The sequence below is a fragment of the Drosophila kikkawai genome, chromosome 2L (assembly GCF_030179895.1).
Source record: "Drosophila kikkawai strain 14028-0561.14 chromosome 2L, DkikHiC1v2, whole genome shotgun sequence".
Taxonomy (NCBI): domain Eukaryota; kingdom Metazoa; phylum Arthropoda; class Insecta; order Diptera; family Drosophilidae; genus Drosophila; species Drosophila kikkawai.
Window position 1 is genome coordinate 2,311,853 of NC_091728.1, and position 15,125 is coordinate 2,326,977.

Here is a 15,125-nt window from a genome sequence, read left to right on the forward strand (position 1 = left end):
CCGGCTTTAAAGGGTTGCAACCGTTATCTAAGCTCTATTGGACCTTTAGCTTGCCTATCGAACCCAGCTTAATCGATAACTTGGGCGGGCTTTTTCGTAAAAAACAATCCTTTATTTATTTGCCTTTAATAATTCAAAGAGCATCTTAAATTGGCTACAGTTTCATGCTTGCATATGCATATATATAAATTGATAATTACGATATGGCTTGTCTATGTTTCGGCAGGTGTAAGTATTTTTTTTAATGCAATTGTGATAACGCTCCTCGTCTATATTGCTTATTGTTAATATTCCAACGCTTCAGATCCAAATTTGCCTGCTGTTTTTAGCAGTAGAGGACACGAGGGGATGTTTGTCAAATATCCACACCATTCCGGCCTAAAGTGCCGCCCTTGTAAGGAGGAGGCTTGGGGCGAGCATAAATGCTAGAGGTGCCACAGTCCAACTGATAAAAGCTGTTGTTGGGACTGCAATGTATCGAAAATATGTTTAAAAGGGGTTTTTATATAGTAAATAATAATAGCTCACCTCTGAGATCGCATACTGATATTATCCAGAAGGAAATTTGGATCTTTCAGGCTCTTCAAGGTGGTTATGGGTTGATTGGATTTGCTATCCGAGCACTGGACCATCTGAACCGTCGAGGACATGGGATAATCCAAGTTTGAAGAGCTAAAAAACACACATATTTAACAAGAAAATTGCACATAGTTTCTGTAAAGTAAAAACTCAATAAATAACTTGGAAAATCACCTCTCAGAACCATCATCCGGATCAGAATCGCTTGACGCGCTGGGCGCACAGGACTCTTCGCAGATGTGGAAAATGTTGGCAAAGAAAAACTCAGAATGCGGATCGGAACTAAAGACCAAAAAAGAAACAAGAAATTTATAAACAAAAGAAAAATTATAACCCACTAATCTCGGGACTTTTCCCACTCACAACTTCTCGTGCTGGAAACACAACACCGCCGACAGCATTCCTATTAAGATGGCAAAGATCATGCCTGGAATGGCAAAGGCAAAGGCAAACTCATCGATGTAATTCCGCACGGGCACATCCTCCCTTGAGATTCCCATCCAGCGATCCTGCTGCTCCTGCCTGGGTTGCTCCTCTGCCGCCTGCTGCTCATTCTGCTTGCCGCTGTGGTAGAGAATCTCCGTGGGGGATTCCACGCCCACCATTCGAAAGGCACACCAGTCCAGCTTGAAGCCCACATTCTCAAAGATTTTCTGGACGGAGGTGCGCTTATAGGTGCAGGATGGAAGTTTATACAGAGGACGCACTTCCTCCTGGAGCTCCTTTAGACGGGGTGAGAACTGGGCAAAGCTGCCTACATGAACAATGACTCTGAAAGATATTAAAATATTAATTTGTTTATAAAATAGTAACTTTTTTGCCACACCCACCCCTCACGTTGCTGCGGACGCAGAGGTAAGCGTCCTCCCATATTCACAGCCGATTCCATAAAGACCACACTCAAGTCCTCTTTGCTGTTTGGCCACAGATCCTTTCGGAATATATTGCGCAGATTCTCCACCCGCCCAGGATCCATTAGATGCACCCAGTTCAAGTTGTCGATCTTCATCTGGACGACATTTGGTGTGGGAAACTTGTGGGCCACGAACATGGCTAACACAATGCGACGAGTTTCGTAATTCTGGCGATTTAAGGCCACCACATCCAGGCTGATATCCTTGCCAGCCGCTGATTCCGGCGGTGTGCCGTACAGGAACCCGGCATGGTACTCATGGCTATACATATATCGCATCCAACTGGGCAGATCTGGATAGTTCATCAGCGAGGGACGATAGCGAAACTGTTCGCTGATGACCTGATGTGTCCAATTGAAGAGCTGCGGCTCGATTTTGTACGTGAAGAGCTCCCCCACACTGGCCTGCAGTTTAGTGGCCGCCGCCTCCTGGCTCCACATTAAGGCCAAGATGGGCAGTATAAAGCTTAACCGATTCATTTTAATTTTAATTTCCTGCCTTCGATTCACAAGCACATTTTTAATTGACAATAAACAAGTACTAAATCCGCCTAGAAAGACACGAAAAATTCCGATGGTGTGTATCCAATTGAGAGAGGTAAAGAGATGTGAGATTTTTGAGATGTTTTCCCCCAAAAAATATTTTGTTTTTATTTAAAAAGAGAGCGCCTGCGCATTGGGGTTTCATAATAAAAAACACCTGTGACTAAGGTCAGTTTTGGGACTAAGAAATTGGTTATTAGGAAATTTTTTTTTGTTTAATATTTTCTTATTTATTTAATTATAATTTTTTAAAAATAATAATTAAAAAGATTAATGAGTAATTATTAATTTCAAATTTAACGTTTTATTTTACTATTTCGATAGCTGTATTTATCGATAATTTCTTACCACAATAAACTGAGTCCCATCGCTAGTTGAGCGACAACCCTAATCAGCTGCCGCCTGGCAAATTTCGGGCTAAAATTCTTGGAAACCAATACGTGGCTACCGCCGTATCTCGCACAAATTGGAAGAAGGAATGTCTGCTGACGACAGGTAGCAGCAGCAGCAGCAGATGCACCTGTTTAATTAAGCGGCCAACCCCTTAAAAAACAAGCCAGACGATGTTTCCCTGCCTGTGCCAGCTATGTTTCTATCTGCTCTCCGCGATTGCAGTTGCGGTTCTGCTGGTGAGTTCTCCTGGGTAAACACACGTAAATCATTATCACTATTGATAACCGGACTATACACAGGTTGTGGCGCTGGTTTTGTACAAAACCAAGCCCTATCCCAACATCAAGAGGCACAAGGATGAAGAGACATTCCTAGATCCGCGGAGCATCAAGACAGTCGCATTTCCCAGCCTTGAGGAGTCGCCCAGTTTGGAGCTCAGTGTCATAGTGCCAGCTTACAATGAGGAGCTGCGTTGTAAGTTGCCTTTTATGGTTGAAGTTTAGTTTATCGCGTTTTTGTGATCAATCATACACAGTCAAGCCTCGATTTATAATGATGTTAAAGGAAGTTTGCCTGTAATTACCTTATTTCTACATGAGTAATCCATCACATGATTCGTATTATTTCCAGTGCCTGCCATGTTGGACGAGTGCCTGGCCTTTCTCGAACAGAAATCCGCAGGGAATCCCAGTTTCACCTACGAAGTGATTGTGGTGAGCGATGGCAGTCAGGATGCCACCGTCTCCGTGGCTTTGCGGTACTCCAAAAAGCATGGAGCCGAGAAGGTTCGTGTCCTCGAACTCATCGAGAATCGCGGAAAAGGTGGTGCCGTACGCATGGGTGTCCTGAGTGCCCGCGGACGTCATCTCCTGTTCGCCGATGCGGATGGAGCCACCAAGTTTCCAGACTACGACAAGTTGGAGGAGGCGTTAAAGCAACTGGCGCCGGAGTGGCAAGAGGATGGCATTGCCATTGGATCGAGAGCGCATCTGGAGAATGATGCAATTGCCACGAGGAGTTTCTTTAGGTATTTTATCATTATTTTAAAGGCTTACTGAGAGAGTAGAGCTAATTTCCTCTTGAATTCGCAGAACCATCTTAATGCATGGCTTCCATTTCCTGGTCTGGCTCTTTGCCGTTCGCTCCATCCGCGATACCCAGTGTGGCTTCAAGCTGTTTACCCGCTCAACGGCCAGGAAACTCTTCACCAGCCTCCATGTGGAACGCTGGGCCTTCGATGTGGAGCTTCTGTTCCTCGCCGAGCGCTTGAAGGTGCCCATGTCGGAGGTTGCCGTCCGCTGGACGGAGATCGATGGCTCGAAACTTACGCCGTTCTGGTCCTGGCTGCAAATGGGCACCGATTTGGGGATGATTTGGCTGCGTTATTTGGTGGGCGCCTGGAGGATAGCCGCCATCCAGAAGAAGGAGAACTGATGGGGAATCTCATTTCCCGTTTCCGACAAGCATTTTTTTGCATTACCAAAACTCTAAAATGATTTCTGAATACTATTTTTGTGTAGGCCTTAAAAGAGTGTAGTTAAGTACGCAGTATTTGTTCTAATAAACTAAAAGAAAGTAAATTAAATTGCACATCATTGCATTATTTTAGTTCAATATATTCAATTTTAAATTAAAAATTACAATATTTAGCATAGGTTATTTGATTAATTTTTTGAATTTAGTGGCATTTTTTAGTCTTAAATCTCCGCTGTTTGAGATTTTTTAGGGAAAAAGCCACATTTTCATGTGGCAACCTTCGTAAAGCCCACATTTCATCTGGCAACACTGGACACACTGGCTGCGGCGGCGCGTTTTGTTCGGATTTCCTTAAAAAAAAACGCGAAATAATAAAGTTAATTATAATCAGCCAAACGCCGACAGTAGCCGCGATAGCTGGCACTTGAACAAACAAGAGAAAAGTGCTTCCTTTAAGTCGTAAAGGCGTGAAAGTGCAACTGGGAGAAAAGTTCCAGGAATTCCTGCGCCTGTTGCTCTGTACGCCGCGCGGGTGTCTCGGTGTGCGTATTGGTGTGCGCTCAGCTGTGCCTGCTGCGCGGCGGTATATTGTTTATAAAGTGTTTTTTTTCGCAGTTTGCAAATGCTGAACAAGCCGGGCGGTTGATTTTTTATATTTCGCGTCGTCGTCGTCGCCGCGCAAACGAAAGTGATTTGTTGTTGCTTACTACAAAGTCCCGCTATTCTCCAATTCTCCAATTTGGGGCTTGTTGTTAGTGCGATCTCCATCGTTGTGGTTGTTGTTGTAATGCGGTCGGGTCATTGCTTCAAATTGCTTAATCAACGGCACTTGTGGTAAGCGCGAACTGGCACAGTTATCAATTTGATTCCCTTTTATTTTATTCTCTCCTCTCCCTCTCTCTTTGGTCCCTTGTTGCGCTATCGAATTTCGCCGTTTGTTCTTTGTTTTATCAGCATTTTTTGTATTGCCTTGCAAGCTGCGCTTGAAAAACTATTGGGATTTATCGCTTTGTTTGAGCTGATAAGAAAGAGAGGGGACACCGAAAAGAGGGAGAATGGGGACATAGGGAGAGTGGAAAATATATCAAAGCAGAGGGTTTCTAACTATGGGTTTATAATTGATTTTATTCAATTTTTGGAGATAATTTTTAAATTATATTACAAATAAATAAAACTAACCCCTAAGACGTAATTTTGTGTGGCATAAGCTAGATTTTTAATGCAGCTGATAAGAACACGGAAATGCAATGTTTCTAATCAGCATAAAGTGCGATTACATGTGTAATTCCAATTGGACCCACAGATTATATTTGTTTTCATAAAAATAATGAAATAAATTTATAATTACTTAAATATCTGAATTAAATGAATTAAAAATTCATTAATTAACAAACAAACAAATAGAACTGACAAAAAACCAACCAAACGCTTTCCAATTGTCTCGAAATTCTTGCTAAGGTCACAGATTCTTCTTCTCTCCCTCTCCCACTCTTCTTAGCATCGCAAAACGCGACTAGAAAAAAAGCTGCGACAATAAACAAAAAATTAAATGGCAAAGAAGAATACAAACTAAGCGCGACCGAAGAGCATTTGCGTGGCGAAATTCAAAGTCAAAAACGAGTTGCCAGGCCACGCCCGCTATATGTGCATATATATCCGTATATATATCCGTACAAGTGTGTGGACGCTCCTCCGAAAAGATTTATGTACACATTGCGCCTTCTGCCTTTTTCCGCCATCCTTTTCCTCCTTTTTTCCAAGCATTACTTATGGCCATGCGCAGGGAGCTCGTCGAGATTCTCTACTCTCCGCCTCTCTTTTGTGGCGGCTCTGCTTGATTAAAGAGGGCGGGAGGAGGTGGGGGTGGGCAGGCAGTTGTTGTAGTTGTCGCCTTTGTTTTGTTTTCGTTTCGTTTATTTCCATGCGGGACAGACGTGTTAGTGCATGTTCAGGATCAGGAGTGGAGTTAGGGATCAGCAGGAAATGAATTATAGAAATCTAAGAAATTTACAAAATAAATACATTTTTAGAAATAAAATATTTCTTAAATATTAAATTTTTCATTGTAAAAAAATCCATATTATTTTCCTGATTAATGGGGGTTTTGTGAGCTCGTAAAAGCCAAACAATAAATCAATTATTCAGGTTTTATTTTATATAACCCAATATATTTAAGCCCTAAAATGTCCCGCACTTCGCTCCTGTGGAGTTTTGCCGCCTCTTGTTAGCTTTCGGTGAAGTGTGATAATTCCTGCGCCTTATAGTTGTCTCTTCGCTTCGCTTACGTTGTGTTCGCCACAAGAAAAGGAAGAAGAGCCGGAGAAGGAAGGAGAACCAGAAAGGGAAACGGAATATCCCGCCTTGGAGGCTAATCCTTTAATCCGCTCTGTGCACTGCAGCGACTTCAAGGTCAGCGAGTGATCACTGTATATAGTATACTTAAACGTCTCCTCTCTAGTCCGAGGGGGCTAATTAATTGTCCGTTTAATCGTTCGATTTGCTGCAAGACTCGTCTGTCCACTCTTCTCGCTCTCCAGACAAGTCTCTGGCTCTAGTCTCTATATGTATCTGATGGATGTCAGCCGCAACGCCCACGGCAATTAGTCAGCCAGGTAACTCCCGGTGATCCAATGCTCCAATGGCTGAATGGCTTTAATCTTTCAAAGGTTCATTGGCTCGAGGGCGCTCCAAAAGATTCGCACGCCCACGCCCCCTACCGAAAGCTGATTTATGACCTTGTCTTCGGCGTGTGTTGTAACCAATTTCTTTTGCTTTGTTGTTGTGTGTTTGTGCTTCTAATTTTAACCCATCACTTGTGACGCATTGGAAAAATGGCTCATAAAATTATTCCGAATCACTTTTCGCAGTATTTGCTGAAGAGTTTATTTTAAATGGTTGATATACACTAAAGATTTTTTTGTTATTCTTAGGGCTATAAAAAATATTTAAAAACAAATCTTTATATAGAATTTTTTTGTTTTCTTCTAATACCTAAATATTTATTAGTATTTAAGAGTCCCATAAATTAAAAGCTATTAAAAAAGCGCAACTATTGCTATTAAATTATGTGATTAAATATTTTCAAAGCATAGGTTAATAAAATATCTACTTGGTAAGGGGATTTATAAATCGGTTTATGATTTATATGTATATCCATATAATTTTTTGTGTATATAAATAAAATGTTATGTTTTTTAAATCAAATTTTATCGCTGATTTAAACCCACGGAAAGCTCTTTAAATCGTTTTTTTACTTTTAATCTTATTTGTTTAATAATTCTATTTAATTTACTTAAATATTTTACTATTCACTCTTCACTAACAAAAATGGGTTAAATATTTGTTTGGTAATCTCCCTCAAAATATTAACATAGTTTTTTGGCAACTAATAATCTTTGGTTTATTATATGGCTTTACAGATACTTTTTCTTGTCAAGATGATGATGGGCACCAAGCATCGGAATTCGCACAATGGCAGCATCAAGTCATCTTCATCGATGCGATCCAGCAGTAAATCCTTTCAGGCCAAATTGGATAGAATGTCGGAGCGGCTTTACGATGTGGTAAAATCTGGTTCGATGGTCAAAAGGGCCCAAAACAAGAAACGTTTCACGCCGGTGAATTACAAACATCGCTGGTTCGAGCTGACCAAGCAGACACTCTCCTATTTCGACGTGGAAAACGTGGAGGTGAGTCATTTAATTACGGATTCATGTCAACAACAGGTTTAATTCGAAATACACATAAAATTAACCATTAATCAACAAAATCAACATAATCTTATATGAAATTACGAAATATGCGTTGATAAAATCTGTGATTTTGGAAACTGAAGTTATAAATTTGTCTTTTTTATCGATCTGCGAAGTACGAGTTTATTTATAAATCAGAGAGATTGCCCATTAGAAGAATATCAAATATAACTATAAATAATATAAATTATTGAATTGAATTCAGTCAGGAATATGTAAGAATATTTATACATTATAATTGATCATAACATGCATTATAGGTCATTATGATACTTTTAACTTTGGTTATCTTAAAAAGCTCTTCTATTAGATACAAATTCAACCATATTAATCCATATTTAGGACCTTAAAAAGCACTGCATTCTTATCCAAAAGACCAATTGTAATTTAATAAATCAAATAATTTGTGAGATTGCTGAGAGAACTCCTAGTTGGAAAGCGCTGTAGTTCCAGCTAAAAGATAACACTATAGCCAAAGTTAGTCAGTTGCCCGGCTGACAATGACACTTCTTGAGAGATTTTGAGGGAATGGGAACAAGTTCTATGGACAGGGATCTAAAAACTGGGAAAGGGAACTACGTACTGAGCACGGGGACTACGAGGATGATGAATTAAAAGGAGGGCTCCCCGTTCATTATTCATGTTCAAGTGGGCGTCTCATCTTGTCGTCATGGTTTCGTCATTTATTGCGTCGTTATTACGGCACCTACCGGCTAGCAATTTTCACCACCACACGGAAAATGAGGGGAGTGGAGAGATGGAGTATGTGGGGGCGGAAAATTTACTCTGCTCATGCAACCGGCTGCTTTCGTTTCAAAACAAATGTCGCTTTTTCAGAAGAAGAAAAGTCTCCAAACGCCGCTTCGGCAACATCCCTTCCAGTCTGGAAATTATCCACTGTGGGGGGTGGAAAATAGTCTCCAACACACACACACCAGCAGCTGTTAGCCGGTGAAAAAACCCACCCTCGGGTGTAGAGTTACTGTCCTATCCCGCTTTATGCCACTTCCAATTGGAAGCTTCCCATGAGCGCAGCGCTTCCCCCGTAAAAATCCTGGATGAAGTTCAGTAACCGTGGCAGGAGTTTCTATCCTGGCTTGGTCGCATAAGGACGTGCTTTCGTGCGTGTTTTTCTGAGCTAAAAATCATTTTCCGGCTCCCTTAAAAAACGCTCTATTAATTGTTTTTTAACAATTTGCTTATTACTCTTTGGATTATAATTAACTAAAAGTTGTTTAAAATCTCTTAACCATTTATAAATCGTGCTTTTAAACGAATTACTAAGAGTTTTCTAACGCGCCGGCTGCTACCCTTGAAAATTTGATTGGGTTTTCAGTGGCTAGGTGAAACCACCCTTATTTCTCATTATTCAAATACAAATGTTTAACTAAAAACGTTTGAGTAACTAACTTTAACATTAAAGTTCAGTGAATATCCTGTATTTCTTACCATAAAAAACAGTAAGAAAATAAAACATTTTCAAAAGCAATTTCCTTCCATGGCGTCATTGGAAAATTGTGTGCGAATCTAGCCGAAAGCCACCGAAGAAAAAACGGGAAAAGGAAAGAAAACGCCCCACCCAAAACAAAAGTTTTTCAAGTGTAGCCAGCTGCCTCAGTGTGTGTGTGTGTGCGTTAGTGCGTGTGTGTGCGTGAGTGTCCTGCCGCTCATTTTTGCCGCACCCCAAAAATATTCGAATTTTGTGTGTTTCGTTTCTGCGCCTAAATTAAAAGGATTATCCTGACGCCCAACAACACCAGCAAACAGCAAAAAAGGACGCACATATCTGGCATTTCCTAGGTAAGCCACGCAGGCGAAATATATACATATATCCCTCGGGGAGATACTAGTTTTATGTGCCAAGTTTGAATTTCGTAATTGAATTAGATTGTGTTTTCGGTTTGGTTGGTTCTAAGGGATACGCCTAAAATTATGCAATAAAAATACATATAGGGCTTGATTGAAATGAATGGTTATGGTTAGGGGTTTATTATTTTTAGGGGTTTTCCTTGTTTAGAAAATGGAAAATGGTCGTAATAATGATACAAATGATACATATTTCTAAACGATATCTTCAGATCAGTAAGTCTTTAGAATTATGTGTATATAATTTATTTATAACATAGTTTTAGACTGATTTTCAAGAGAATTTAGTTAAACGAAAGTTTTTCTTTATTTTATTTTTGTATAAATAATTTAGTAATTTTTCATAAAACAAAAAAAGTTTAGACTCTTGAAATTGTTAAAAAATGAACATTTTCTCTACAAAACAATTGTCATATCCCAAGGACTCATTTCAGGAACTCTATACCATTAATTTTAAGCTGCAAAATTGATTTTACATTAATTACAAGTATTTGGATTGTTGGATAAATCTCAATGGCAGACAAATCTTAGCATCTAAATCTCAGCTCATCCTAAAAGTTTTTCAAATTTTGAGGAGACAACCGACACGGGTGTCAATCATTCTCTCCTGTCATTCTGTCCCCATCATTTTCCCATTCATTTATTCAATTCGCTGGTTTTCCCTAGCCCACCCCCGTCGCTCACCGCTTTTCTTTTGTTCCCTGAAGCTGCTGCTGCCGAGTTCGGAGGTTCGATGAACTCATGTAGAAAATGTTCAATTAATTGATTGATTCGCGGTGGCTTCTTTGTGTGGTCTCTCTCACCCATCTACCCCATTGGTGGAAAGTTGAGATGGATATGGCCAGCTGCTTTTCTCTCGATGCTCAGCCATCCTTTCTTCCTTCCTTCCTCGCTCACTGGCTTCCTTGTAGTCCAATGTCCGAGCCGTCATGTTTATTGGGGTCAGACCCTCGGACACGGAGCGGGCTGATTAATGGGACAAAGAGCCAGCAACAAGCGGAGCCGGGGCCAACTCATCCACGTAGCCACCTAGTCATTGCACAGGAATTACACCTGGGAAAAAATTCAATCCATTTGGGCTTTTAATATTTATTAGATTATATTTTGTATGAGGTTACATTTCGCCATTCTATTCTGAAATAAGAGTTAATATATTATTTATTTCGATTTTCCTTTACCTATTTATAATCATATTAAAATACCATATAGGCAATTAAAATCTACACTCAATTTGTATAAAATCTTCTCATTTTTATCTGGGTGTAGTCACTGCCTAGGCTTCATCATCATCGTCGCGGTACATCGTTGTCGTAGTTGTGTCATTAACCTGTCATAAAAATCGCAGCTTGGGCCAGGTCCCAGTTACAGTCGCAGGTCCCACAACAGAGGAACAAAAAAAAAAAACCAACTGAAGTGGGTCTGAAGAACCAAAGAACCAAACCAAACCGAACCCAACTAAAAGAACCCAGGGACCAAAGAATCATCCTCTATGGCTCACCACGGTGGTATGCTAATTGAACCTGGACTCTTTGTTTGCCAACACTTTGCCGTTTGCAGTTTGCATTTCCCCCCTGCTCCCTGGCACTGCCAATGCGTTCGTTCTGCTCTCTAATACATTTCGCACAGATTAAGGGGTTATCCGGGTTTAGAACCACAAAAAAAGGCCTGTTTTCCAGAATTTTTTTAAAAGATCCTATGACAATTTTGCAAATTTCATTTATTCTACATTAATACATAAGGTTTGAACTAAATTCTGTAAAATTTTGAACAAAAAATATTCACAAATGAGCCGTTGAGGGAGGGTTGAACTTAACCCTAAAAAAAATTATGTCCTTGCGGTAGGCAGGATTTCTCCGTCAATTTTTATTTGAAATCAAAAAACCAAAATTTTTCTGTTAGCTTATGTGTCTGGCTTGTCTCTGAACGAAGGATTTTTTTAAAAATTAAAAATTGAATTTTTGGGAGCGTTTTTCATGAAAAATTACACTTTTTACGTCAATTTTGGCCATATTTGGGGTTATAAAATCGGTTCTAATTAAAGATATAAAAAATCCTTCGTTCAGAGACAAGAAAAACATGTCTAGAAGAAGTGTGGAAAATCTTAAGTCGATCGGTCTATTAGTTTTCGAGAAATCTTGACTACCGACTTCAAGAAAGTGGTTTTGAGAAAAACATGTTTAAAGTTTTAATTGCCAGTTGTGACTCATACGACGCGCAGGGCTTTAAATTTCTCCCATTCCTACAGTTTTGCTTCGATCGACTTGAAATTTTCGGACAACATTTCTGACACTTTGTACTATTATATAAAAAAGTTTGAAAAAAATGAATTTTTTGAAATTTCAAAACCCGGATAACCCCTTAAGGCTGTAAATAACAATTTCGCGAAAGGAAGGCGGGTCGCAATGCAATGCGCGTTAAATAGAGAAATGAACCCAAAGGGGGGCGTAGTGTGAATAACGAATGTGGGAATGCACTTTCGTTTGGGAGAATTGGCAGAAAACTTTTAGACACAATAAAATGGATTTTTTATACAAGAATTCTGAAGATAATTGGAGTTCTTAATGGTTAAAAAAATTAATATTAATAGAGAAAATTCTTACTTAATACTTTAAAAGAAACAAGAGCAATAACAAACAAGAAATTGGTAAAAATATCTACTTTCGCGTCGATACATTACCGATATATCGATATTTTCAAACTACCCCAACTAGTAGTCTTAGGAACGAACATCCTTCTAATAACACCTTTCTACTTAAGATAATTGCACAGCTACTATGCTAATACCTGATAGCTATATTTATGGCTCTGTCTTGATAAAACCTCTATGACGTGCTGATGTGCATACCCTTTCTCCGCATATATCTTTTTTTTGAGCCCATCCCTATAATGCCTTCCTCTAGCTAATGGAGGTAGGTGCCATCTGCTTGAGTTCCTTTCGGGGGCAATGCCACCAATGTAAGCCCTCCTCTCAGCTCTCGAGGCTCATAAATGTGTGTAAGAGTTGTAAATGCTTTCCCCATTATTGATGTTCTCCAGGGAGTGTGTGTGTGAGTGTATGCAGAAGACTAATCCTGTCCAGTAGCCACTTTGGAAATGAAGAAACTCCTTTTCTGGCTGATTTTTTATGATTTTTCGAAGAGTTTTTCATATAATTTTTTACGACCGCGCTACGAAAGTGTTACTGAAACCCGAAGCTAGACCTGATCAATGTCTCACAATTGTAAGGCTTTTTACCAATTAGACTTTTAAATTTATCACTTCATATATGTATTTTTTTAAGACCTTTTGCGGTGAAAGAAAAATGTGTCTCTTGGTGGGGAGGGGAATATTACTCATCGCTGGCGTTTTAAAAAATTCTTCACGAATTGACACCTTTTAGGAGGAGAAAAAACACCGCCAACGAACGGGGCTTAAAGCCGATTTCGTAGAATTACAAAAGCCCGCATGGCATCCTCCCAATGCTGACAAATTAGCGGAGGAGCCAAGCTGAATATTTCTTATATGTTGGGTGGTCCCGTTTCCAATCGTTGTCGTTTATGCTTTTATAAATCTTCGCGTTGCATTTATTTTGTTGTTCTCCTTTATTTAACACGAAATTGGCGCCAAAGCCAAAATGTTTTTGATAAGCTGCTTCATCTTTTTTACGGGGAAGGGAGGGAATCTTGACTCTGACATATGTCGTTCCTCTTTTTCGGATCGGCAAATGAGTGGTTGGCATGAGGAGCCGCTGCTGTCCTCGATTTTGTTTATATTCCTGAAAACCTTGGAAGACAACCTGACGTCTTCTGCGGTTGCCGGTCGCCAGTTGCCAGTTGCAACCGCAGGCTAAATGACTGAAAAGGCTTAAGCCTGATTACAGTTACTTGTTTAAAGCTGATACCCTGTGATTTAAAGGGGTATATAGGTTTTTAAGGGTTACAGAAAAAATTTATAAAATAAAAATGACTGGAAAAGAGTATTATAATATATAGTATGGTAAAAAAAACATAAACTTATATTGAATTTTTTGTTTAAAATATTTTACTGCCATTTCTGCGGTGGGTTTAGTTATTTTAAACCCTTCTCAAGATGATAAAAATTCTTATAATACTTAATAATATATTCCTTATATCAATAACCATTAAACACATCACTTAAGCTCCCATAGATATTCAATAATACTTCATAAATTTAATACCCCTTCCCCAAATGACAGCTGTCTTGAATGCTGACTAATTACCAGCACTTTTCCAGTCATTTACATGTGCACATGGTTCATATCCCCCAATCTCTGTACAAAGATACATAACAATTGTGCAGAGACCAAGCCCTTTTGGTAAGCACTTGTAACAATTATGAATCACAATCGAAAAGGTAACAACACACTCCAACTCCAAACCGGGCATCGGGAATGATAATAACAAAAATTATATGGAAAACCTGTTGGTCAGTTGTGTTTTTTTTTGCCCTGCTTCGTGTACATGATTTGCCTATTAACGGATTTTGGTTCATGGGAGATGAATCATTCAATGAACGGAGGAGCGAGCTCTGTTATCCGGCGTGTCTTGAATGCCAAATTATGGTTTTGCATCGTCTAATGAGTTGTAAATCCCTAAAGGAAGATAGGAATATACATGTATATATTCTTATATATCATGCCTTTTATGTTCCGAGTCCCAGACGTCGCTTTGTCTGCCGCTGAGCTTAAGCTTTTCATGCTTCATTATGCTGCCTTGAATGAATCTTTCGCCTTGCCTATCTCTTCATCCTTATTCAGGCAGCTCCACTAGCTTCAACTCCTAGCTGCCCCTTTTGTTTTCCTTCGCCCACGAGCTGACATTGAGTTATTACAACCAGACAGAGTGAGAGAGATATCCCATAACCATAAAGCCCAGGTTTCCTTTCCATCAAGGAGTCCCACAGCAAGTGAGCCTAAGCCTAAACACCTTTTGCGCCTCATTATCGGCCGGAGACAATAAACAATCGTTTAATTGGAATTATGCCTAAAAATTCTGGGGAAAAACTGAAAGTCTTAAGCGTTTTTATTGGCTTTATCGGCTTCAGCTATTTCCTGCTCTTAATTCAAAGCTCACGAGCCATCGCATAAAATACCAAAAAAAAAATCGAAAACCCCAAAAAAACAAACCGATCCTCAATAATTAGAAATCAAAGCCGGTTTCATCTAAATGTGTGAGCATGTGTGGTAAGGTGCGTTTCGAAAATATAAATTAATATCGATTGGAAACAATTTTCTTTTATGAAATATAGAACTAATGTAGAGATATATATCAAGAGGAGAGGTCTGATATTATATATCTAAAAATATATTGCGCTTAATATCCTATTAAAAATATCTTAAATTTTCATTATAGAAAATTTTTAAGAATATATTAATAATATAAAAATATCGCATTCAGTTTTAAAATATTTTAAATATCCCAAAAATATTTAAAAATCTCTACTACTAAATCTCTGAAATATTGATTCCATAAATTTCGAAACGCACTGTCTCCGAACTGAAACCGATTCCGAAAAAAAAAACTTGTCTACTTTCGTATTCAATAGTGTTATCAAGAAAGATGGTCTGAATGGTCAGACACAGACCGCAAATGCGCTGCTCCGGG

The 15,125-nt window shown here is 39.3% G+C and overlaps 3 protein-coding genes across 4 annotated transcripts in view; 2 read left to right on the forward strand and 1 right to left on the reverse strand.

The window, feature by feature from the left end:
- Positions 1-208: 208 nt before the first annotated feature.
- Scgalpha (sarcoglycan alpha) lies at positions 209-3,139 on the reverse strand. 2 transcript variants are annotated; one of them, XM_017173998.3, is made up of 6 exons: positions 3,012-3,139; positions 1,410-2,043; positions 943-1,350; positions 754-861; positions 529-672; positions 209-467 (listed from the first exon to the last, which is right to left on the reverse strand). In XM_017173998.3, the coding sequence occupies exons 2-6, from the start codon at positions 1,970-1,972 to the stop codon at positions 356-358; spliced, it is 1,335 nt and encodes a 444-aa protein (XP_017029487.1). In that variant the 5' UTR covers positions 1,973-2,043; positions 3,012-3,139; the 3' UTR covers positions 209-355. The 2 variants fall into 2 exon arrangements, with proteins under 2 accessions (XP_017029487.1, XP_017029489.1); XM_017174000.3 differs by lacking the exons at positions 754-861; positions 3,012-3,139 and having other exon boundaries at positions 1,410-2,097.
- wol (Dolichyl-phosphate beta-glucosyltransferase wollknaeuel) lies at positions 2,411-4,013 on the forward strand. Its single transcript, XM_017174002.3, has 4 exons — positions 2,411-2,664; positions 2,728-2,902; positions 3,059-3,455; positions 3,520-4,013. The coding sequence occupies exons 1-4, from the start codon at positions 2,599-2,601 to the stop codon at positions 3,860-3,862; spliced, it is 981 nt and encodes a 326-aa protein (XP_017029491.1). The 5' UTR covers positions 2,411-2,598; the 3' UTR covers positions 3,863-4,013.
- Positions 4,014-4,230: 217 nt separating this feature from the next.
- The window catches only part of Btk (tyrosine-protein kinase Btk29A), a 49,097-nt gene continuing 38,202 nt past the window's right edge, over positions 4,231-15,125 (forward strand). Inside the window, exons 1-2 of the mRNA XM_017173965.3 lie at positions 4,231-4,738; positions 7,324-7,593. Of these exons, the coding sequence (XP_017029454.1) occupies positions 7,342-7,593 (252 nt within the window). The 5' untranslated portion in view covers positions 4,231-4,738; positions 7,324-7,341. The remainder of the gene's footprint in view (positions 4,739-7,323; positions 7,594-15,125) is intronic.

What these genes read in the sequence shown, in the direction of transcription:
- Scgalpha (XM_017173998.3), bottom strand. Translation starts at nt 1,972, where the DNA reads ATGAATCGGTTAAGCTTTATACTGCCCATCTTGGCCTTAATGTGGAGC. An exon ending in TGTTTCCAGCACGAGAAGTT is followed by an intron (nt 862 to 942) that starts GTGAGTGGGAAA and finishes TTTGGTCTTTAG; the next exon opens with TTCCGATCCGCATTCTGAGT. An exon ending in ATCAGTATGCGATCTCAGAG is followed by an intron (nt 468 to 528) that starts GTGAGCTATTAT and finishes GATACATTGCAG; the next exon opens with TCCCAACAACAGCTTTTATC.
- wol (XM_017174002.3), top strand. Translation starts at nt 2,599, where the DNA reads ATGTTTCCCTGCCTGTGCCAGCTATGTTTCTATCTGCTCTCCGCGATT. An exon ending in TTGCAGTTGCGGTTCTGCTG is followed by an intron (nt 2,665 to 2,727) that starts GTGAGTTCTCCT and finishes GACTATACACAG; the next exon opens with GTTGTGGCGCTGGTTTTGTA. An exon ending in TTACAATGAGGAGCTGCGTT is followed by an intron (nt 2,903 to 3,058) that starts GTAAGTTGCCTT and finishes TATTATTTCCAG; the next exon opens with TGCCTGCCATGTTGGACGAG.